At 36.8% G+C, this 25,436-nt stretch overlaps 1 protein-coding gene across 2 annotated transcripts in view; it reads left to right on the top strand.

Annotated features, from left to right (window-relative positions):
• The first annotated feature begins 4,168 nt into the window (after nucleotides 1-4,168).
• eprs1 (glutamyl-prolyl-tRNA synthetase 1) overlaps nucleotides 4,169-25,436 on the top strand; it is a 36,969-nt gene continuing 15,701 nt past the window's right edge. For both annotated transcript variants that reach the window (XM_081347921.1, XM_081347920.1), the window contains exons 1-12: nucleotides 4,169-4,352; nucleotides 11,392-11,476; nucleotides 11,654-11,753; nucleotides 11,856-12,012; nucleotides 17,122-17,255; nucleotides 17,445-17,545; nucleotides 18,520-18,646; nucleotides 18,889-19,081; nucleotides 19,178-19,349; nucleotides 21,073-21,306; nucleotides 21,411-21,495; nucleotides 21,822-21,881. In XM_081347921.1, the coding sequence (XP_081204047.1) occupies nucleotides 4,310-4,352; nucleotides 11,392-11,476; nucleotides 11,654-11,753; nucleotides 11,856-12,012; nucleotides 17,122-17,255; nucleotides 17,445-17,545; nucleotides 18,520-18,646; nucleotides 18,889-19,081; nucleotides 19,178-19,349; nucleotides 21,073-21,306; nucleotides 21,411-21,495; nucleotides 21,822-21,881 (1,491 nt within the window). In that variant the 5' untranslated portion in view covers nucleotides 4,169-4,309. The remainder of the gene's footprint in view (nucleotides 4,353-11,391; nucleotides 11,477-11,653; nucleotides 11,754-11,855; nucleotides 12,013-17,121; nucleotides 17,256-17,444; nucleotides 17,546-18,519; nucleotides 18,647-18,888; nucleotides 19,082-19,177; nucleotides 19,350-21,072; nucleotides 21,307-21,410; nucleotides 21,496-21,821; nucleotides 21,882-25,436) is intronic.

Here is a 25,436-nt window from a genome sequence, read left to right as displayed (position 1 = left end):
TCAATTTCTTCAAGTTAAACCGAACTTTTATTTTGACGGGTTGCCGTGAAGACCTTTGAGTTTCTGTGTGTGTATGATATGAAGATAGTTTTTCTCAAATTAAACGGTAAAATGCTCATGAAGTGACTCTCAGAGCGGCTCTGGATATGAATTTCATCATGCCATCATATCGTGAGGCAGCAGAGACTGAAAACAGCGCGAGCGTCACTCATGCTTGTGTGTGTGTGTGTGTGTGTGAGAGAGAGAGAGAGAGAGAGGTACCGTAAATACCGCGCATCTGCGCCATTCATTCACAGAGACAAGCAGAACATGCAGGGTTAATGTTTAAATTGTCTTTTTGCGGTTTAATATATTATACACAGACACTATATCGTGGTATATGCCGGCTACGTCAATATGCACTTAGATAAACATAGAAGCAACTGCAGCTCCTATTACAGAAATGCTGGTATCGTCACATTTAAAAAATTTCAGTACCGAAGTACCGGTACTTTTGACAACACTACCCGTGAAGATGCCGCGAAATCATCTGTGTGTGTTCACCATGGCAACAGTAACTTCACTGCGCAGCAACACGGTTATTTTTTTGTTAGGTAAAACATAACAAGAACACAGTAATGGATGTTACTGTACTCATGCTTTGTTTCACGAGGGCTTTTTGCAGTTACTGTACAAACGACTACCATTTTTCTCCAAAACGACACACATTTGAGATAAGATGTTTTGTCACATAACAAAGGATGCCTTGAATGTCATGAAAATGATAATAACTCATTTTTGACCAAAAATGCAGTTACTGCCTTTTTGCTTTGTAGGGCAGTATGGAGAGTCACCACAAAGAAGCGAAACCGCGCGCGCGTGTGTGTGTGGCCTACCGTTCGGTTCCTTAAAGCGCAGTTCCAGTGTGGAAAAGTAACACAAAAGCAACATCACTACAAACAAAAGTCACACACCGCCATCTGCTGGCCAACTAGCCTATATCAGGAGATTCAAAGTCACTGAAACCTTGTGCTAAATCTTTCTTTAAAAAATGTAAAAGTGAACAAGTGCATTAATGTCTTCGAGTGACTATTATTACCAGATGAGAAAATTACAAAGTGTAGCTGACAAAGCCATTTCTCTCTCCTCTCACACGGACCTCCCATCTGAATGAGATGACAAGACAATTACACCGCCAAGATTGATCTTTCAAAAGGCTCTTCACTTCTTCGGTAATTACATACTTGATATGACGTCTAATGAAGATATTGTCAAGTTTGCAATGTATTTAAGGGGAAAGGAAAGAAAGTAACCCCTCCGACTATTTCTTTTCTGTCTCACATAAGATGCTGCAGACATATATTATGTATGTAGCCTATGTCAAAGATGAATACACTATTTTGGTATACACTGCAAATTGTTGTTTGTAAGTATAGTATCTGCCATGTAGAATTAGGCCTATAGACTATAAGTTCACAACATCCATTAGATCTTGCTTCTGTGTGTAAGAGCATAACATTAAGCCTTGTTCTAATTAACTAACTCTAAATAATATTTTTGGGTTAAATAAAAAGTTACTAACATCAGACCAAATATATAGATCACAGTTATAAAACATCATCTATGTCTTCCTCGGGGCTACTGTACAAAAAGTAGATTTGTTGTGAATGTCCATTAAGACGCTGCTGTCTTGCATTAGCCTTGCATTCATTACACAACATAATTCAGAGGAGATTTTTTCCTCTCTTCTGCTTCTTTGATTTCACATATGGAATCGTCCAGGAGATTAATAAGCTTACACTGGATTTATGTGTGAAAATGTCAACTGCGACTGCAGACCTGACTGAACAAACAAGTCACATTTCCATATTTCATCAGTCTGTGGTGTAGCCTACCTGCCGTGGCATCAGGCATTATTGGGTTTTTATGTCTCTAGCTTCTGAAAAAAATAAATCTGATGCAGCATCTCACTGCTACAATCTCATTAGGAGTGAATGCAAATGTGCTTCCAACCAGTTAGAGCTTTTGAAGGTGGGAGTAGAGCATGTGCTGGATGGGCTCTAATGAAGTACGGCGTTGGAGAGGAGACACTTTCATTGATGGAACTGACTCATTCGCATGAAGAGCACTTTATGTCTTTATCTCATTAATCTTAACAAAAATACATGGGAAAATAACCACAATTTACCACATAAATACTCATACAAATCTGTCATGTTGGACAGGAGAAGAATGAGAGCTGGTGCGAAGAGTTAGTGCACTGTCAGGTAGATTAATGACCACGGATGAAAACAAAAGTTATGGTGTCAGCTAGACCCCCTTTTGCCTTCAGATCTGTCTTAATTCTTCATGGCACAGATTCAACAAGATGCTGGAAACATTTCTCAGAGATTTTGGTCCATATTGACATGGAAGAATAACGCAGTTGCTGCAGATTTGTCGGCTGCACATCCATGATGCGAATCTCCTGTTCCATCCCACCCCGAAAGTGCTCTTCTGGATTGAGATCTGGTGACTGCATTTGAGTTCATTTGAGTATAGTGAGTAACTCATTGTCATGTTCAAGAAACCATCTTGAGATGATCTGAGCTTTGTGACATGGTGCATTATCCTGCTGGAAGTAGCCATCAGGATGGACATGCAGCAACAATACTCAGGTAGGACATGGTCAGCAACAATCAGGTAGGCTGTGGTGTTTAAACGATGCTCAGTCGGTTCTAAGGGGTCCAAATTGTGCCAAAAATATCCCCACACCATTACAGCACCACCTCCATCAGCCTGAAACGTTGATACAGGACAGGATGGATCCTTGCTTTCATGCTGTTTACTGACCCTCTGAATAGTGCAGCAGAAATCAAGACTCATCAGACCAGGCAACGTTTCTCAGATCTTTATTGTCCAATCTTGGTGAAGCTGTATGAATTGTAGCTTTGGGTTCCTGTTCTTATCTGACAGGAGTGGCACCGGTGTGTCTTCTGCAGCTGTAGCTCATCTGCTTCAGGTTCGACGTGTTGTGCGTTCAGAGATGCTCTTCTGCAGACATTGGTTGTAACGTGTTTATTTGAGTTACTGTTGCCTTTATATCAGCCCACACCAGTCTGCATTCTCCAAGGCATTTTAGCCCACAGAACTGCCTCTCACTGGATATTTTATCCTTTTATACATGAAAATCCCAGTAGATCATCAGTTTCTGAAATATTTAGACCAGCCCATCTGGCACCAACAGCCATGCCATGTTCGAACTCACTTAAATCACCTTTCTTCCCCATGCAGATGCTCAGTCTGAACTTCAGCAGATCATCTTGACCATTTCTACATGCCTAAATGCATTGAGTTGCTACCATGAGATTATTTATAAATTATTATAGCCTATATAGACTATAATACATTTTAGTAAATATGTAACCATTATAACAATTATTTAAATTCTAAAAACAATAAAACAGTTTCATAATACTGAGTTATTTTCTAAGTCCCTGAAATAGTTCAAATTATAAATGCAGAAAAATTATAGTTGGAGAAAACTAGAATAAATAGGCTAATGGTATTTTACATTTGCTAGAAGTGACAAGTTTTTTTTTTTGTCAAAAATCAAATGATCAGTGTAGCTTATGTGACACTGCACTGAACTCTAGAATAGTGTAATTGTTGAATTAGGCTACACAAATTCATCAAGACCTACATACAGCATGCACTTAATTCCAAAGCATCTTCCCAATAAAATATAAACGACTAGGCCAACTTTCAGTTTATAGCATAGGTTTGTATAGACACTAAGCTAAATAGGCAGATGCATTTTCAAGGCTTATAGCGCCTCCTTTAGGAAGCATAGTGATTTACATACATCAAACTGTAGGCCTATAATTATCTTACAATTGTGAATATTAAAAAATATTCAAGATTAATTTAACCAATTGCAAAGAGGCTGGTGTCCTGGTGCTATTTGTTTTATGGATTAAGATTTACTTCAGAAATTAAATCGTAAAATAAAAGGCAATAACGAAACAAAGAAAAAAAAACGTGGGGTAAAATGTTTTTCCAAACCTGTATTACAAAAATATGCGAGGAACTGACAGCGTCATTCGTCGTTCACGGTTTCCATAGAAAGATGAAGAACGTTAACCTAGAAACGCATAGTTTACCATTGTACATATTTTCCCTCAAACCCACAGAGCAAACGAAAATGAGCGGAACCATTGTTTCTGGGTCTAGTGTTACCCGTGTCATTCCACTGCTGCGCTCTTACAGCAGGCGGCGCTGAGCAGTCGTGAAGTAGTTTGGTGCTGGAGAAGTGTGACAGGGCCATTACGAGAAGACCAAGAGGAACGACATGGCACTAAACTTGACTATCAACAGTAGCAACCCACCTCTAGGTACGTACAAATGCGACGTGTTCAATATATTACAAGCTACATTGCATTTAGCCGCTGAGCTCGCGCACCGGTTCAATGGACTGACACGCAGAACATCCTCGTGCCGTCGTGGCAGAATCTAAAATTAACAGTCTGCCATTCCCAATGTTCATTAGGCTTTACTTGCCTTTCACCGCTTTACATTTTAATAGAATCAAAGCTAGATCTTTTGCAGTAATAGTTTGGGTCTGTCTCCCTAAAAGTGATTCAGAACAATGGCTAATTTGTGCATGTTTTGTTTTCATTATTATGAGGGTAAGAGGGAGTTTTGTGGGTTTTGCAGTGATTACAGGGCAAACCCAAGGTTTTCTTGGTTATAGAGCCTTTCCACAATATAGCTAAGATATAGAAATGTTGTTTTAGCTGCAGAAAGGTATTTATTATTTGGTTAATGAATTGAAGTGCGCCATCCAGTGCTTGGAGAAGCTGTGTCACTGGCTGATGCAAGTCATTTGAAAGAGCTGTCTGAATTTGTTTACTCCACACCTGTCTTTGAGCAGCAGGATGATCTAACTCCTTCTGTTAGAAATCTTTGATTGTATATGTGTAGTAAGGTGAAATCTTTTTAATGGTCTCATGTGATGGATTAAAATTAGAAATGTTGAATCTTTGCAAAACCAGTGGAAAAAGTGATACACCAAAATTGGTGTGACTGGTTTTATGCAGTACAGTAAATGGGTGTCTCAGACATTTGTTGACAAACCTTAATTGTCAAACCTGATTTTCTTCATAAATTAAATTCCGAGAACGAACATGCATAAAGCAGGAAATTCCATGCATTAAATGCTTGCATAAATTAATGCAGATATGCAAGTCCTGAATTTAGGCAATAATATCCAGCTGCAGACCTGCAGTGCCAGCAGTTTCAGGATCAAGTTTTAAAAAGCTTAATTTTAAAATATCAAGAAATGTATATGAAGAAATGCTGTAAACAGTCAGTGCTTATTAATAGTAATTGTATCCATTTTGTATTTAACTAATGTAACCCTGTTTTAAAATGTTTTCCATTTAGTGTATTATTTATGTGATATTATTTCCTTCATGTTCATATTGTTACAAGCAGTACTAAAGATACAGAGTATAAATATATTGTATTTAATCATGCCAAATTCAAATAAACATTTAATACAAAGCCTTGAAGAAGTTGATTGTGCATTTGAAAACTAAAACTACATTTAGGCCTTAATAAAAAACGAAAACAATAATTTTAAAAATGTATAATTAAGCTCATAATTAAATAAATGTAAAATTCATCAAAAGAGATTTTTTTTGTCATGGCTTTACTGCAGAAAGACCTCCATGTCATCCCTGAAAGCAAAACTTCATTATATTAGGAATGTACGTGCACTGTAAAAAAAAAACCTGTAAAAAAACGGTATTATTCCGGCAGCTGGGGCGCCAGAAAATTACCGTAAAATAACGGGAAAAAACAATCTCGTTAAAATACAGTAATTTTCCATAATTAAATAACAGATTATATCTTTAATATTACATTAAATCTTATGTAATTATTGGGATTTTTAATGTTTTAAAAAGTCATATACACCTTTAAAACAATTAAATACTGTAAATTTAAGGTTTTATAAAATTATTTTATATAATAATGCTGTCTATCTACAGTAATTTTCTTTTAATATAGTTTTTATGTGTAAAATAACAATGAAAATATGTATAAAAATGCACACAAGTACATAAATTCAAATACAAATGTTTGTAAATTTACAGTTTTAATTTTTATTTGTACAGATCCAATTTCACAACATCTCTAATTAAGTTCTTAATAATAGCAAATGTACAGTCAATTTCTTTTAAATTAACTAAATGTATGAGTACAAATTACCTGCATATTTACAGTATTAGTAATTGAACAAACACTAAACATCAAGATAAGTGATTGATAGGAAATAGAAGCTTAGTATATAATTTAGAACATGTAAAAATATCCACAATAAAAAGCAATTACCGTATTCCTTTACAGTATAACTTATTTTAACATTTACAATTACATTTTATCCAAAGTGACTAACCAATTAAGATAATAATTAAAGATAATAAAAAGCAACAAGTGCAGTGACAAGTCCCAGTTAGTCTAGCACAGTACACATAGAAAGGTGTTTTTTTTTTTTTAACAAAGATTTAGTATTATTGGGTGAAGTGTTTATGAAAAAGATGGATCTTTAGCAGTTTCTTGAAAATGTGTTGCGTTGCGCCGGTCATTCCACCACCAGGAAACAGTCCAGGTAAATGTCAGTGAAAGTGGTTTTGTGTCTCTTTGGGATGATGGCACCACAAGGCGCCGTTCACTTGCAGAACACATGCTTCTGGAGACACATAGATCGGAAGCAGTGAGTTTAGGCATAGGGCTACCTTTAAAGACAACTCTTGCTGCAGCATCTGGATCAGTTGCAGAGGTTTGACTGACACTGGAAGAGCTGCCAGGAGAGCATTACAATAGCCCAGTCTGGATAGAACAAGAGAGTTGTGTAGCTCCGATAGGAAGGGCCTGATCCTCCTAATGATAAGGCAAATCAGCAGGATCACAGCAAGTATGTTTTGGCTGAAAGCTGAACCATAAGCAGTTCTGTCTTGGCAAGGCTGATTTAAAGGTGAAGGTCATTCATCCAGCAAGAATTTTCCATCAGGTAGGCTGAGATGCGAGCAGCAACCGTCAGATCATCTAGCTGGATTAAAAGATACGTGTCATTAAGATAGTAGTGATAGGAAAAGTCATGTTTCTAAATGAAAGAGCCCCACTAAGCAAAGTGATGTCCGAAAGACGTCTTTTCAATGTCTTTGTTACAAAAATCGAAGGTTGAAATGCCGTCCACTGAGGAGCCTGAATGAAAGTTATGACGTCTTTTTTTGACGTGTTCTGCACGTCCGATATAGATGTTCATCGAACCTTCGTACAAGGTTAAAACTAGTTCAGATGTGGCCATTGTGGACATATTTCAACATCATTTATGGTCTCATTTAGACATAATTACTTTGATTATTGCTGTCAGATGATCTTAGTGAGAATGAACAGAGGTTTAGATGTTGATATTCGTTTAATTTGAAGTGTCACCATTGTGGTGATCAATGTTTGCTTTAGTTGGGCTCTTGGTCCCCGTTCCTTTTATTTTAACTTTTCTTTGGCTGCTGTAACAGTGTGTTTGTGTAACACAATTGTTGTGGCAGAGAAAGCCTAGAAAAAGTTTGAGGTGTTATCAGCTCAATGTTGATGACTCCATAATCATCACAAAATGGGCCTTTAATATTGTGTTTAAAGTTTTGTGTTTATATTTGCCATTAATAACCAACAACCTTGTGGAACTGCATTATTGGTGCCAAAAACATTAAAATGATCACTTATTTGAAGGTGTATAAAAACCATGTGCACATGATGTTTTGAGCAAGAGTATCATACAGTCACACACAGACATCAAGATTGTGCATATGATTTCCAACAATGGTGACAATTTAAAAAAAAGCTTCATGCTGCAATGCATGATGGGTAGCTTTCATAGTACAAAACTCATCCTTAATTCCCAAGCTTTTTTTGGTTGTCACCGTTGTTGTGATTCAAATCCAAAATCTTGATGTCTGTGTGTGACTGTATGATACTCTTGCTCAAAACATAATGTGCACATGCTTTTTATACACCTTCAAATAAATACACCTTCACCAATAATGCAGTTCCACAAGGTTGGTGGTTATTAACGGCAAATATAAACACAAAACTTTAAACACAATATTAAAGGCCCATTTTTGTGATAATTATGTCATCATCAACATTGAACTGATAACACCTCATACTTTTTCTAGGCTTTCTCTGCCACAACAATTGTGTTACACAAACACACTGTTACAGCAGCCAAAGAAAAGTTAAAATAAAAGGAACGGGGACCAAGAGCCCAACTAAAGCAAACATTGATCACCACAATGGTGACACTTCAAATTAAACGAATATCAACATCTAAACCTCTGTTCATTCTCACTAAGATCATAAGACAGCAATAGTCAAAGTAATTATGTCTAAATGAGACCATAAATGATGTTGAAATATGTCCACAATGGCCACATCTGAACTAGTTTTAACCTTGTATGAAGGTTCGATGAACGTCTATATCGGACGTGCAGAACACGTCAAAAAAAGACGTCATAACTTTCATTCTGGCTCCTCAGTGGACGGCATTTCAACGTCTGATTTTTGTAACAAAGACATTGAAAAGAAGTCTTTCAGACATCATTTTGCTTAGTGGGTAGTTAAAAAAAAATGAAAAAAAGAAAGAAAGATGGGTGGAATCTAACACAATCGTAATCTTGCTGTAGCAAATCCAAACCTTGTGCATACTTTTAGTGCAATCATTTGGAATCAGAAGACTGTTATGAACATATGGAATCAGAACCGTTATGATTTTTATGTTTTAGTGAATTCTTCCCATACCTTGTTTGCCATGATCATCTGCTTTCCACGTGACCTGAAATCACACACACACACACACACACACACACACACACACACACACGTTATTTTAAAACTCAGTATTAGATTTACACATGTCAGAATATGTTCCATTGGGACAATGCAAAAACTCAAATGACTATGATCTTGAAGCTGAGCTGGAAAGGCTAACAGTAATATTTTGAGCTGCCATGTGATTTTAGCTAAGTTACATTTATAGAAAGTAATGTTAAATGAATATGATTTACTGTGACCTAGCTGCACACCTAGGTCCTAGGGGTTCATCATGTTGTATTCATATTCTAGTCTTCCTGTTCTAGGCTTTCCTGTATCATTAACAAGTACGTTAAGTTACAGTATTTCGATTTCTTAACGGTCTTAATAAAGTTAGTCATGTTAACTATTACGAAATAAACAAAAGAAACACGGTAGGCCTATTTTTAGTAAAACTGTGGCTATTAACGTTACAATGGTAAAAAATCAGCTAAAAACGTGTTTACTACAATTTTATTATAATAAAATAAAGTATGTTTTTTAAGAGAAAAGTTTTCAGCTTCCAGACAGTGTTTCAAAATATCCCGCCATTTATTGGTTTAATGTTACTGACTATCATAACGAAGATTTTATACACAATTATGGACTTTAATATGAATAACAAGTCTACAAAAGATTGTTTTAGGTCTTTAAGTTAACAAGTAGAGATGTGGGTTGGGTTCAACTGATCTTTCTTAACACAGATCGATAATTAAAAAACGCATGCTGCATTTTCAGTGTTTTGCCCTGACCCAGTTATAACTGAACATCATTTAAGAATGCTAACGTTAGCATGGAAACTGTCTAACCACTTAACACAAATGTAATATAAAATATCGTACACACATGTAGTATGAGACTCTTACCTCAGCCGTTGATCGGTCGGGATGAGGTCTGCTGTGACGACGAACCAGGCTCACTGAAAAAGGGCGCGTTATTTCTGGACTGACACCCAGACTACAAACAACTAATATGTGTTCAGCGCTCCTGCTCACGGCTGGCTGCTTCTGTCGAATACGATTATAGCTTTGAACCACTGTGATCACAATCCACGACTACTTCACGAGCGTAGACTGAAACTTCAAATCTCCCGCTTGCCCTTGACACAGATCGACGACAGAGACAGACCTGTAGCTAACTGTTGTGGGCGGGACTAGCAGCAACGAAACGTAATGGCGGATAATTTGAATCTGCGCGCGCGCGGGCACACACACACACACACACACACACATACATACAAACGCACACAAAGCCACGCAGATTTGGAAAAACGATTCATAAAAGACATAAAATATAGGCCTAAATGAAATTTACGGGCAAATACAAATGATGATCAAAATGAACATCTATTTGCAAGACAAAATTAAAAGACTATAAATAATTAAATAGGCTTGCCTAATGTGTGTACAAATCTTAAAACTCACTTTAACCCCCACATGCTTAATAATCTTTAAGGAAAACATGTTAAGTGACTGCTGATTTCTGCAGTTATACCTTATTTTCTTTGTTTTCTAATTCCACAGAAATAATCTGTAAAATATTACTTAATTTTTTATGTAAAATTACACATAACCATATAAAATTACAGAGAATTTCCTTTAAAAAACGTAAAATTAATGTAAAACCAAAATAAAAGCAATTACCTGTAAATTTAATAGTGGACCTTTAAATTAAAACAAATATCTGTAAAATAACAGGTATTCACTGTATAATGACAAAACGGCAAAATTCTGTAAAAAAATACAGACCGTTTCCTGTAAATTTACAGGTTTTTTTTACAGTGTGTAAAATGTCTCTACAAGGGAAAATGCACCACAGACATTTTTACATATTCTATTCATATGTTAGAGCTGCAAGATTCTGGATAAATTGAGAATCATGATTGAGAATTGTTTTTGTTGTTTCAAATATAGAACATGATTCTGAACAGACAACTAAATAAACTAACATTTACTAGAGATTCTGACAAAATGTTTACAGTTGCAGTCTGTTAAAAAAATGTTGAATTAATTTGAATTAATTGTTTAAAATCAGTTTAATCGGTTTGAATGAATGATTCAATGACAAATATGTTTTTTTTCCCGTTTTTTTTTTTTTTTCTTTGCGCAGTCACTTGTCGCCACAAAAATGATTTGCACATAATCTAGATGGACCAGTTTGGTCTGTCATCTCATAATGTAACCTTATTATGAAAGCAAATATGTTTCTGTTACAGTTGAGGTTGGGCTTTTTATTTTCTGCTCTCTCAACCCTTCACAATTAAATAAAATTTGCAAATTAATATTATTGTGACTGTTCAGAGAATTTGTTTGCATCAATTAAATTTTTTCTAATGCATTAGGTAATGTTGTACATAAAAGGAGGGCAACAATGCAGTATAAACAAGAAAGTTATTTTTGTGTGTGTGCATTTATGTGCAGAATTATATTTATGGGATTTGGAAATAATTTCAGCTTAGATTTGTGTGTGCACAGCAGGTACAGTATTAGATTTCTCTGTAATTCACCTCTCTGCCTGCAGGGGCACTGTTGACTGCTGAACATGTGAAGGGCAGCGTCAATCTCTCAGTGAAGGAGGGCAAAGACACCATGCTCCGTGTCTCTGAGTGAGTATATGGCCTGTATGAGACTACAAGTGCATGCTTTATGTATAATATAATAATTATAGTGTTTTATGGACACATTAGGAGGATACACCACGTACAAAATTTTTCTTGTATTTTTCTTTATACGCATCATTCTGTCTAATTTCCCATTTCTCTCATTCGGTGCCTCTCCTTCAGTGAGGTGCAGTTCAGTGACGTGAACTCCATCACCCGTTATCTTGCCCGAGTGGCTCCGGCATTGGGACTGTATGGTTCTAACATGATGGAGCAAACTGAGGTTAGATTTGGGAATCATAAACTACATTCCACTGGCTCTCTATAGCATATTACAATTTTTCATCAGTTAGCAAAGTTGTTGATTATGTTCTGTCTTTTGCAGGTTGATCACTGGCTTGAGTTCAGCGCCCGTCGTCTCTGTGGTCAGTCAGATCTGTCTTCTGCTCTGGCAGATCTGGATAAAGCTCTGGCACTAAGAACATTCCTGGTGGGTCACAGTGTGACACTGGCTGACCTCTGCATCTGGGCTGCTCTCAAAGGTCAGTCATCTGGCCAAGATATATATATATATATATATATATATATATATATATATATATATATATATATATATATTAGTGCTGGGCGGTTTGACCAAAAATCAACATCACGTTTTTTTTCTAAATTATACCGGTTTCACGGTTTTTACCGCTTTTTTTTTTTTTTTTCAAGCATGATGGGTGTTAACCACATTTTCTACTGAGTGAGAGAGGAAATACTGCAGTAGATTTACTTATAATGCCCTATTTTATTGTCATGAGTGAATATTATAGAAAAAATCCACACTAATAGTAATAATACAGGTTTGCAAGGCTGTTTACAAAGAGGTGCCAGCAGGACGCGCTTTAGGAGCGGCAGAAACAGTGGTTTCCCCGGTAACGGCTGTACACAAAGCAGCAACGCTCATAAACACTGCTTTATCAGGAAAGATAAAGAAAGATTCAATCGTAATAACAAAAAACTTTTCTAAAGACCGTCAGTTCACTTCAGATACGTTAATACAGTATAAAAACACGCGCGCCGCGAGAAAAAAGACACTCTCACCCCCACACGTCTCGTGCCCATTCTAGTCAATGCTTGTGTTTCAGATCGAAGCTTCCCAGAAGCGGCTCTCCGCGCCGCTTCGCTAAATATAGGCGCCTAGTCTATTTTGACGCACCGCGTGGAGGACGGAATAAAACCTTGTCGCAGCTGTAATGCGCCGCAGACGTGTGTTGTAAATGAGGGGTGAGACTGTGTCGCGCAGCGCCGCGTTCCGATTAAAAGCGACATACACCGGTATTGCGGTATATTAAAAATTCTTATTACATGGCTTGGCTGAATTCCAATATAGAATGCGGTCTGTTATTTCTTTATAACAGACCGCTGCGAAGTATAACAGACCGTTGCCATGAAAAACAGCGCGTTGCTATGGACGCGGAACGGACTATTTTCTTTAGCGGAAGCAATACAATCGTTTTTAAATCAATAACCCCTTTTTAAATCAATAATTCGCGGCAAATTATTTATTTATTTTGTAGGTAGCCATGTAATAAGCGGGATAATGTATAGTGAGCCGGTTGTTATAGTGAATAACAACCCCTTCAGGCTGATTCAAGATCCCTCCGCTTCGCGTCGGGATCCCGTTCAGCCTGTCGGGGTTGTTATTCACTATAACAACCGGCTCACTATACATTATCCCTTACATATCGTAACAAAAATAAACACCGGTATTCGGTATGAACCGGTAAACCTATGGAAGTAAAATAATGTCAAATGTTTTTGAAATAAAAAGCCTGTTGAATTGCACTACTTGAAAAAGTAGGCATTGCATTAACCATGCTTGCATTTTAATGCATTGTATTTTTAGGGCTTGCATTTTTATGGGCTGAAATTCAACATAGTTGAATATTTAAGCTGTGAATATTTCAATTAAAAACATTTCAAACACATTTTCATTATTAAAAATTCAATAACCCATATTCACCTTTCATATTTCACTTCAAAATATTCAAACTGTTTAAAAATACAACCTATAATATTCAACAGGCAATTTTCGGTCCATTTTATTTCGCTTTGCAAAATTCGCTTCCACAAATTCAGTGGTTCAAATTCGACAGTAAATTCAACGGAACTGCAGGAAAAGCAATAGACTACCGAGATACTCTCCATCTGCTGTTAGTCAACCTCACCAGCAGGGGGTGCAAAAGCGCTTGTTGTTGACGAAGACAGAGCAACAGTTAGAGCAAGCCATTCATTCATAAAATGAAAATGAGATGTGTCAGTATATATGCGGAAAAGATGATAAAGACACAAAAGCTGTGTTTATGTTTCATTCAATAACTTGTTACTTTCCCTGTGTAGCATGTCATCAGCTTTCTCTACATGAACAGGATTATAATCGGTTTCCCTCAATATACCTCACACTCGAGGATTCCCCTTCTGTCGGGACAAAATGCTTAACGTAGTTTATGGACTAATACAGTGATATAAAAGACCAAACTCGCACCTTATTGGGGATGTAGGCTATAGGCTACTATATAGGCTAGATGGACTAAGAATATGAACGTAACGTGCAAAGTTTCATGCTGAGCGTTTCGTGATATACTGGCATAAAATCAACACTTGATCAATACTAACACTTTCTCTTCTCTTTTCTCTCTCTCTCGCTCTCTCTCTACAGTATATATATATATATATATATATATATATATATATATATATATATATATATATATATATATATATATAGTATAGGCTATGCCTACGTGTATTGCATTAGCTTAAACTGGGAAGAGTCATAGCACTTGCATATTGTTGTCCACCTATTGTTAGTTTAACTGTAAATCGCTTTGGATAAAAGCGTCTGCTAAATAAATGACTAAATGTAGCCTAATAACTGTAAAATTGGCTTGACATTGGACATTCGCACATTTAGGGACCGTCTCAAAAGTTGCATAAAACATTGGCATACACGTTTCTAACTTCAATAGCAAACTTTAATTTATTTGAATAAATATCAAAAATCCAAAGGGTGCGCATTATGCCTGACACTACATGAACACTTTACAGTTGGTTTTATGACTGTAAGTCGTTCTATTCAAATGCTATTGAAGTTAGAAACGTGTATACCAAAGTAGTATACACTTTAGAGACGGTCCCTAAACGTCAACAACACAAGCTTTTGCACCCCCTGCTGGTGAGGTTGACTAACAGCAGATGGAGAGTATCTCGGTAGTCTATTGCTTTTCCTGCAGTTCCGTTGAATTTACTGTCGAATTTGAACCACTGAATTTGTGGAAGCGAATTTTGCAAAGCGAAATAAAATGGACCGAAAATTGCCTGTTGAATATTATAGGTTGTATTTTTAAACAGTTTGAATATTTTGGAAGTGAAATATGAAAGGTGAATATGGATTATTGAATTTTTAATAATGAAAATGTGTTTGAAATGTTTTTAATCGAAATATTCACAGCTTAAATATTCAACCATGCTGAATTTCAGCCCATAAAAATGCAAGCCCTAAAAATACAATGCATTAAAATGCAAGCATGATTAATGCAATGCCTATTTTTTTTCAAGTAGTGCAATTCAACAGGCTTTTTATTTCAAAAACATTTGACATTATTTTACTTCCATATAAACCGCCCAGCACTAATATATATATATATATATATATAAACTAAATATTGCATGTAAACTATGGGAGTCAGTTGTAGCCTATAGGCTTCATTAGCCTACTATAATATTGAGGGTAAAAATGAGCTGATTTGTATACAAACACTTAAAATACACTTTTATTTATTTTTTATAATAATAAAGTTATATGAAATTATATAAAAATTTTAATGGTGGCTGTCATAAAAAACTTTCCAGATTTATTCAAACATGCATTAAATATTGAAGAACATTAAAAATTGTAATGAATATGTAAGTTAATTTTTCTAGCTGACTAATGAGTTTATGGTCACTGGATATGATTTTTCTGAGGTAAATGAGATGTTACATGACATTGTTTACTAACGTCTTTCCACGGTTGAAACTCTGATTAAGCGATTCCATGTGACATGATACAGACTTCGATAAGTTGTGATTATTTTTTAACACACTTTCAGATGCTCATTCATGTTTATTTCGCGCTGTAACTGGTATTATTAAGGCAGAATAGAAGGTCATGTGCGCTCTGCGCTGCTGCTTCTCTTGAGCTGAGCTGCGCCAGAGCGATCTCACACCACAGCGCCAAAATGGTAGTTATGTTTTTGAATTTCGTAAGAAAATGGACGTAATTTGAAATCTGAGACTTTGTTTCACATCAGTAATAACAAAGCACAAAGATTATTGTGATTTATTTGATGGGATGCGCGCAAAAATGTTCCATTCATTCATCAACTGAAAACAGGATGACTAATCGATTCTTGGGATTTAAGAATCGATATCGTTTCGTAAAAATGAGAATTGATTAAAATCGAGAAATAGATATTTTTTTACCCAGCCCTAATATATATATATATATATATATATACAGGGTGGGCCATTTATATGGATGCACCGTATTAACATGGGAATGGTTGGTGATATTAAAGTCCTGTTTGTGGCACATTAGTATATGTGAGGGGGCAAACCCCTCAAGATGGGTGGTGACCATGTTGGCCATTTAGAAGTCGGCCATCTTGGATACAACTTTTGTTTTTTTCAATAGGAAGAGGGCCATGTGACACATCAAACTTATTGGTAATGTCACAAGAAAAACAATGGTGTGCTTGGTTTCAACGTAACTTTATTCGTTCATGAGTTATTTACAAGTTTCTGACCACTTATAAAATGTGTTCAATGTGCTGCCCATTGTGTTGGATTGTCAATGCAACCCTGTTCTCCCACTCTTCACACACTGAATGGCCCCCAAGGTCTCCCGATCTGACCCCCTTAGACTTTTATCTTTGGGGTCATCTGAAGGCAATTGTCTATGGTGTGAAGATACGACATGTGCAGCACCTGAAACTACGGATACTGGATGCCTGTGCTGGCATTTCTCCTGCGGTGTTGCTGTCAGTGTGTGAAGAGTGGGAGAACAGGGTTGCATTGACAATCCAACACAATGGGCAGCACATTGAACACATTTTATAAGTGGTCAGAAACTTGTAAATAACTCATGAACGAATAAAGTTACGTTGAAACCAAGCACACCATTGTTTTTCTTGTGACATTACCAATAAGTTTGATGTGTCACATGGCCCTCTTCCTATTGAAAAAACAAAAGTTGTATCCAAGATGGCCGACTTCTAAATGGCCACCATGGTCACCACCCATCTTGAGGAGTTTGCCCCCTCACATATACTAATGTGCCACAAACAGGACTTTAATATCACCAACCATTCCCATGTTATTACGGTGTATCCATATAAATGGCCCACCCTGTATATATATGCATGCATACATACATATAAATATACACACACACACACACACACACACACACACACACACATATATATATATATATATATATATATATATATATATATATATATATATATATATATATATATATATATATATATATATATATATATATATAATTCGCTTAGAGTCCAAAATCAAGACAACTTAACATTTGTGATCATTCTCAAAAGGAAATGGCGAGTCACAGGTGAAGCCAAGCTCCTATCCGCATCTGTGCCGCTGGTTTTCGTTCCTGAGCTCTCAGGTGCCGTTCAGCTCTGTGGGCAGTAAATGGGCCAGCAAGATGGCCACCAGCAAAGCCACTGTGAGTTTGTTACCAACCCAGGGATATGTTTTTGGCTTTCTGACAGACTACTGCAGTTTTATCTGTTCTTTTAAACAAAACAAAAATTTTGAAACAAGTCACATTTATATTTTCAGCTAAAATTTACTTTGCACATGGAACATGCCTTTAAATGTTAATAATGTTGTTCTTTTGCATGATTTTTTTTAGCCTGTGGACAAGGAAAAAAAGCAGGATGTGGGAAAGTTTGTGGAGCTCCCTGGTGCTGAGATGGGCAAAGTAATTGTGCGGTTTCCCCCTGAGGCTAGTGGGTAAGTTGCGTTAATCTATACAGTGAAGGTCTTTCACAATATACTAATGCTTTTTTTTTTTTTTTTAAGAAGTCTCTTTTGCTCACCAAGGCTTCATTTATAGGCTAGATGCACAAGATGTCACCTGTGACACTTCACACAGTGCATAGGCTAACTAATGTTAACAAATACAACTTTTGATTTAAATAATGTAGGCGATGGTGTAATGCTACTAGTAAATGGTGAAATTAACATTAATAAAGATTAATAAATACGGTAGAAGTGCAGTTTATTAATAGTTAATGTGATCTAGTTAATAAATGGAACCTTATTGTAAAGTGTTAACCCTAACCCTAACCGATTTGTTATACACCGATTCAGTGTTGGACAGATCAGTTGTTTTAACCATTCATTAAATGGAATCGGTTCAAAGGAGTCATTAGTTTGCGAATTATGATATGTGTCATTAGCGGACTTGTACGCGTTGTGTGATTATCCCGGCAGTTTAGGACATGGCACAAGATTTGTCAGCACAGAAAACATTTCATCATTGGATAGGTTTTGTGGCGCACCGCCACAAATTTGTCTGTGTGGGAAACACTGTTGTCTTTGAACTTCCGTTTTTGCAGTCGCTCTGTATATTTCTATGGCATTGCTGTCCAGCAGTAATTAGCTTTTGAAGTGGATTTACTTAATGTAAAGTTAACGAAAGTTATCATGAGGATTGTAATGTTCAAAGCAGATGTCTTAACAAATGTAAGTAGACCGGGAAGATTTTAAAACGAGCCGTGTATTCATAAATACGCAAGATCGCTGTGAAAATACAGACCGGAAGTCAAAAGACAACGATCGCAGCGCTGAAAGGGGCTGAAACAACATTATAAGTGTCATTTTTGAAAATAATGAATTTCTTTCAACAAAAAAGTACTTATCTCTAAATCTTTGAAAGGTAGTGTAGATTAGTGTCTCTCTAAATGATCTTTCCATCTCCTCAGATACCTGCACATCGGTCATGCCAAGGCAGCTCTACTCAACCAGCACTACCAGGTCAATTTCAAGGGCAAGCTCATCATGCGTTTTGATGACACAAACCCTGAAAAGGAGAAAGAAGACTTTGAGAAGGTATTTTGCCTCGTTTCATACACTACTATTGCCCATGTTCTCAATAAATGGCCCATATCCTCCCCCCTCACTAATTAACACTGTATTTTAGAACTGAACCTGCATGTTTGGCATGGGCACCAAGGCTCAATACATGTCTATACAAGCAACTTTACACTTTAAATGTAATAAATTATTATTATTAACTTCCAAATAATTATTTTTCGACACCCCTTGCTAAGCTAACACCTTTTTTTCTACAGGTCATCTTGGAAGACGTGGCCATGCTGCAGATCAAACCAGACCAGTTCACCTACACAAGCGATCACTTTCCCACTATCCTGAGTATGGGGGAGAAACTTCTACAGGAGGGCAAGGCTTACATAGATAACACTCCTCCAGACGTCATGAAACAAGAAAGGGAGCAAAGGGTCGAGTCTCAAAACCGCAGCAACTGTGAGCATCACCAGTACTGGTCTTATTATATGTCTTCATCACAGGAAATGTAATTTGAGGTATTATAATGAACATGTTGTTTCCGTCTCTCCTCAGCTGTGGAGAAGAATATGCAGATGTGGGAGGAGATGAAGAAAGGCACAGAGTTTGGCCAGACCTGCTGCATGAGAGCGAAGATTGACATGAATTCCAACAACGGCTGCATGCGTGACCCAACACTCTACCGCTGCAAGAATGCTCCTCATCCTCGCACCGGCTGCACTTACAAGTGAGTGGACATCATACTAGTGTTACTTGCATACTAGCTATTTTTTATCAGTCTTGGTCTTGTCAAATGTGTTTTTTTTTTTTTTTTTGCTTTTTTTTTATATTTAGTCAATCCATCCTTCTTTTTTTGTCAAGTTTTATTTGACTAATGCCCGGTTTCACCGACAGGGCTTAGATAAAGCCAGGATTAGGCCTTAGTTCAATTAGGGCATTTGAGTAGCTTTCATAAACGTGCCTTAGAAAAAAAACATTACTGGTGTGCATCTTGAGACAAAACAATGGCAAGGGTTGTGACATTCGTCTGTTACAGGACAACTTAGTTTGAATAAAATTTATATTTGTGTAGTGTTCAATGTTGTTATCAATAGAGATACGCGGATGGGGTATTAGTTCATCCGCAACCGCATCACATAATTCATCATCCGCACCAACGTTTTTTGACCAGATTTCAAAGCCGCTGATTGTTTTGCGGTCTATGGACGATGCAATGCTCTGCTGATGCGAGCCGTAAGAAAGCCCTTGTCTGTTCAAGAAAGGATGCAGCAAAGATATTTAATGCTAATGTATGAGGCATAGGCCTACGCTGCGTTTCATTCATTTATGATGAGATGTGCTCTAGTTCAACTTCGCAATGCAAGTGAACGCGGCGCATCGGAGCCTCCATGTCATGGTTATTATAGGCTATCGTCTCCTATATTTGCTTTTTATTTATTAAATACATGCAATTGGTTGATGAAACTAAGATGCAATTTGTACAAAACAAAATTCGCTTTAAAGAAAGGCTTTCTACAAAGCAAAACTTAATGAAGTGGTAAAAACCATGTCTCCCGATTGCAAATGTTCATTGCTAATGTTTATTATTGCAAATGTTTTTCATTTGTTTAATAAATCTCATAATGATGGCACATCACTATATCATAGCTTTTATTTCTATCTCAAATGATTGGCGGTCGGTCAAGGGGTACTTGGCAAAGAATCAAATACAGTGGGAAACGACGTAGACCATTAATAACACAGACTGTTAACAATTGTTTTAAATTAGTATTTAAACATTCTCTATGATAAAAAATGTTTGTAAAAAATATTTTAATAACACGGTTTTGGCGGTTATAGAGTTGTAATGACGGTGTTCAACTATAACCATCGGTCTCACGGTTATATACTAACCGTCACACCCCTACTAATCATGATCGTTGTCATTTAATGAATTTTCATCAAAATTATTGCACTCTCTCCTATAGACCATTTAGGACATAAACAATAACAAATGCTAAAATCTAAACACTTTAATTTCCAAAAGAAGGTTAGTTTTGGGCCAGAGGGAGGACCCAACTACCGAGCAACAAGGACCTAATTTTAATTTTGATATTTTAAATAGCAGGATTAAATAAATGATCGCAAATCCACTGTACATCAAGTGCATTACACCATTGTTTTGAATGCGCTCAACAACAAACCGGAAACGTCCAAGGAACAAAGACGTCACTTTCTTAGACCGACGAATAGCTGTTGAAATGGTCTATAAGCACAAATAAAGAGCGTCAATTCATACGCATGATTTATTTTGCTCATTGTATAATATTTTCTTCTGTTTTTTTTCCTTCTTTTTTATTGAAGAACATTAACGAATTTAACACTACTTGCAACATGTTACCAAATATGGCTAAATGACGCTTCCTCGTTGATGTTCCTCTTATATTTTCTTTTTTTCTCCTTCCATCCAGAGTGTACCCCACGTATGATTTTGCGTGCCCCATTGTGGACAGTGTTGAGGGGGTGACTCATGCCTTGCGTACCACTGAGTACCATGACAGAGACGAGCAGTTCTACTGGGTAATAAATGCTATTGGTCTGCGTAAACCGCACATCTGGGAGTACGCCAGACTCAATCTTAACAACACTTTGCTCTCCAAGAGGAAGCTCACCTGGTTTGTCGACCAGGGCTATGTGGATGGCTGGTGAGTATCATGAGAGTCCTCACTGTCTTTACTTTATAGAAAAAACACTTTTGGATTGTATGGTAAAATGTGTTTCTTGTTATCCCCATCTTTCCTTTCTGTAGGGATGACCCTCGTTTCCCCACAGTCAGAGGTGTGCTCCGTAGAGGAATGACTGTGGAGGGACTCAAACAATTCATTGCTGCTCAGGTATGTGTATTTCTTGCAATTAGAATGACTTTTGGCCAAGAATACAAAAGCCACAGAGTTGTTACAATGATTTTATCAAAGCAATGGCTGTTCTTTGCTGTGACACTGGTAAAATCACTCTTAATTGCACACTTTATAAAATAGCACAGACAGCCATTTTATGAAAGACATCATTGGTCCATAAATGTAGCTAGTATAGCTATTACAACTTAACTTTATAGTTATAGTGTTTCCCCACATCTGCAGTCTTTACAATTCAGATTTAATTCCTTAACCAATTTGATTCACATCCTTTTTTCTTTTCTGCCCATTCCACTGTGTTAAAGGGAGGCTCAAGATCTGTTGTCAATATGGAATGGGACAAGATCTGGGCGTTCAACAAGAAGGTAAATATTAAAATCACGTCCAGGGTCCATCATGGCTGCACCTAATCTCCAGCTGGTCCTTGTCATCCCATTCATTCACTAGTTAAATACCTTGAGCAGCTGGCTAACATCTCTACATTCTTTCAGCAATATTTTGTCAAGCAAAACTTTAATTTGAAACTAATTTTCAAAACTTTAGCCTCTAATCTCTCCAGTCCCTCAGTACGCACCAGATATTCCGTTCACCTTTTGTGCTTCACTCTGCTTTTTACGTTTGCACGTCACCCTCCCTCCCACTTTCTCATTCTCTGTGACCAACTTAAATGCACTTGCATTTACTTGTTTATTAAAGTAAAAAAAAATTGAGTAATTTCTTAATATTAATTAGTAATAATTAAAACAGGAGTTACTTGTTCTGTGTTGCTTTTAATTGTGATTTAATGTTTTTATTTCAAGTCTTATTGCCACCATCTTTCAAAAGCTACACACGTTTGTAATTATGCATCTGACCCATTATCTACACCTCATTTTCTGCATCAAGCATGACCTGAGCTCTTTAACACTCTGTTCATTAGCTGTAAGCTTCAGTCTTCACTTCTTTTCTTGATTTGGCACCATTCATTTTTTCACCCATTTTTTTTTTTTATTGAATACTTGACCCAAAAATGCAAATTGTTGTAATTTACTTTAGTTTTTATTCTTAGGTGAATTATTTATTTTAAAGGGCTAATTCACTCAAAAATTAAAGTTCTGTCATCAATTACTAGCCCTCATATCATTCCAAACCCAACCCCAGTACTTTCGTTCATTTTCAAAACACAAATTAAGTTTTTATTTTATTTTATGAAACCTGTTTCTGAAAGTCTATTCTAACAAAACCTTTGACCCTTCAAAAAGTTCATAAAGGCATTGTAAAAGTAATCCATATGAATCGAATGGTTTATTTTCACATAAAAACATTGATCAAAGCACATACAAAAATGATGTACAGAAGTTAAATAAAACCTCTTTAAAGAGTCCTATTATGCTTTTTCACTTTTTCAACTTTAGTTAGTGTGTAATGTTGCTGGTTGAGCATAAAACAGATCTGAAAGGTTACAAAGCTCGAAGTCCATTCCAAAGGGAGATATTTTATTTCATAGAATCCACTTTTCAAGAACTACAAAGAATGGCTCGTTTGGACTACAACATGATTTTTCCGGGCTTTATGAAGTCATAATGCTCCTCATTTAAATAAACCCCTCCCACGGAATACTTAGAAAAGCAGACGAGGCCTGGGTGATCTCCTGCAATGTTATAGAGACGCTGTTTTTTCCACATCTCATTTGTTTGAACTTCCAAAGGCTGACGCACTTAGAATGATTAAAATTTATTTTAAACGCTGTTCCTGAACATTATAATCCCGAAGTTTCCCTGTGCTCTGCACGTTATGGAGAATAGCTTCCAGAACCACAATGCAGGCTACACATAAAAGCTCATAAAAGCGGGACAATCTGTTGTTAATGAATCACAACTTATAAGTATGTCTTATTTGTAGTTGCGTTTTCTATTAACAGTTCTAATTATAAGGTTTATGTTGTTGCTATACGCTCTCCTGGTAGCCAACATTAGTGTTGATATAGTGTTGTTTACTATAGCTTTTGTAAGCTCTCGCTTTTGTAAGACTGTTCACCGCCCCTTAGGAAAATTTTACTTTTTTTGTGATCTATTACTGTTTGTATAACCATAGTTTTCTGACAAATGTCATGATTAAATAGTGGATAACATTGTATCAAGAAAAACATACCTCTCTGAAACGACCTGTGAAATCCGTGCTTGTTAAGTCTGTGCATGAAATCCGTTCTGGATGATTCTCATGTTTGTTGACATTGTCAGGGTCTGAATCGGGTTTGAGATTGATGCCATCCTTTATATTTACACTAGAGCAGAACTCGAGGTTAGGGAGGGGCGGGAAATTTACCGAAGCACTGAATGAAATCTGAGAATGAAAGCACTGCCAATCACAACACACTGGGCCAGCTAACCAATCACAGCACATTTCATATTTCGGAAGGAGAGGCTTCATCGAAAACGACACGTTCGGGACAGACTGGGGAGACGGGAGCAGTAATAATGTAAAATATGTGAAAAATAATTTTTTTAACAATCAAGCATGAAAGCATATTCTAGAACACCCCTAAAACAAAATCAAGACTTTGTGAAAGGGCATAATAGGACGCCTTTAATTTGTTCAGAGAAATTTTAGCCATTGCCTCTAGGGGGTCAACTTCTGGTTAGAGTTCCCTGATTTAGGTTTGCACAGGAGCGGTAATCGAGTGCTTGTGATATCATATCACATTGAAACACTTCCCGTTCTGTCTGTCTCTGAGCTCTGTATCCCCAGTTCTACATTAAACTGCATCTCACTCTTCTGTTTACAAGCTGCCAGTTAGCTGTAAAAAGGTACTCCTACTCCTCTTCCTCCTTCCTCTTGTTCCTCTTCCTCGTGTTTCCCCTGCCCCTGTATTGTCTGCTCCTCCTTTCCATCTAATTCTCTATTTCCTGATCTATGGCTTTCGCAAAAGTCTGGATTATTCATCTGGCAGATGGATTCTTCACTCAAAACTGAAAAATCTCTCATCATTTAGACGTTCCAAACCTTATGATTTTCTTTCTTCCATGAAAGACGCATATTTTGCAGTTTCCTGGCTGCTCTTTTAAGATATAACAAAAGTTTGACCTCACAATCTGATATACCTGCTGTCTTTTATGAAGTCAACATGACTATGAGAAATCAGATTGCGTCTCCTAGCTTTCTTTTTTGTCTGACTAGAATAATTACATGGGGGGAAAAAAGCCAAATATTGGCCAATATATCTGCTTTGTCGATATATCGATCAACCACTATTTACTTGTACGTTACTTGTTGCTGTTATCAATGTTGATCGTTAAGAACTGTAAAATTTTGGTGGTATTGTATCGCCGACTGAAATAATTGGTATTTTGGACAACCCTGGTCTGTAATAATCTGCACCTCGGATTTATTGAAGGCACAGATTTCTTCTCTTTTTTTCCTTCTGACTTCCTCTCATATGCTGCAGCTTCTCTCTGTGTTTATCGCTCATTTCCAGCCCTCATACAGCTTCTGGCAGATTCTATAGAAAGTAGAAAATATGAATATTTTCTATATGAAAATACATTAATTTTGAGAAATTCATGGTGTTCAAACTTATTTAGCTTTAGCGCGCTCCCCAGTGACTTCCCCATTTCAAACTTTTTGCTCTTAATTTCAACTCTTGTTGTGAACTCCCTCATTTCCCAGTCAGAGAACATTGATAGTTACTGTTGATGTTATAAACCTACTTAAATAAAGGCTCCAAGCAGTTTTGGGCAGTAATTATGCACCTGTGTGGCTATTACAGTCTGTTTGGTACAATGTTTGGCTTGCCCTGCTCTTCATATCACTCTTCTCTACCTGTCCTTGCTCATCCTGTTTCATTATTCGGTCTGACCACCATTCAGAGCAATGTGAGAGCAAAAAAGCTTGATTGACATATCTAAAGAGTCATTTGTTCCCTTCTCTCTTTCTCTCGCCTT

This window comes from Scardinius erythrophthalmus (assembly GCF_964197995.2).
Source record: "Scardinius erythrophthalmus genome assembly, chromosome: 19".
Classification (NCBI taxonomy): domain Eukaryota; kingdom Metazoa; phylum Chordata; class Actinopteri; order Cypriniformes; family Leuciscidae; genus Scardinius; species Scardinius erythrophthalmus.
This window is presented reverse-complemented; position numbering and strand designations above follow the sequence as displayed.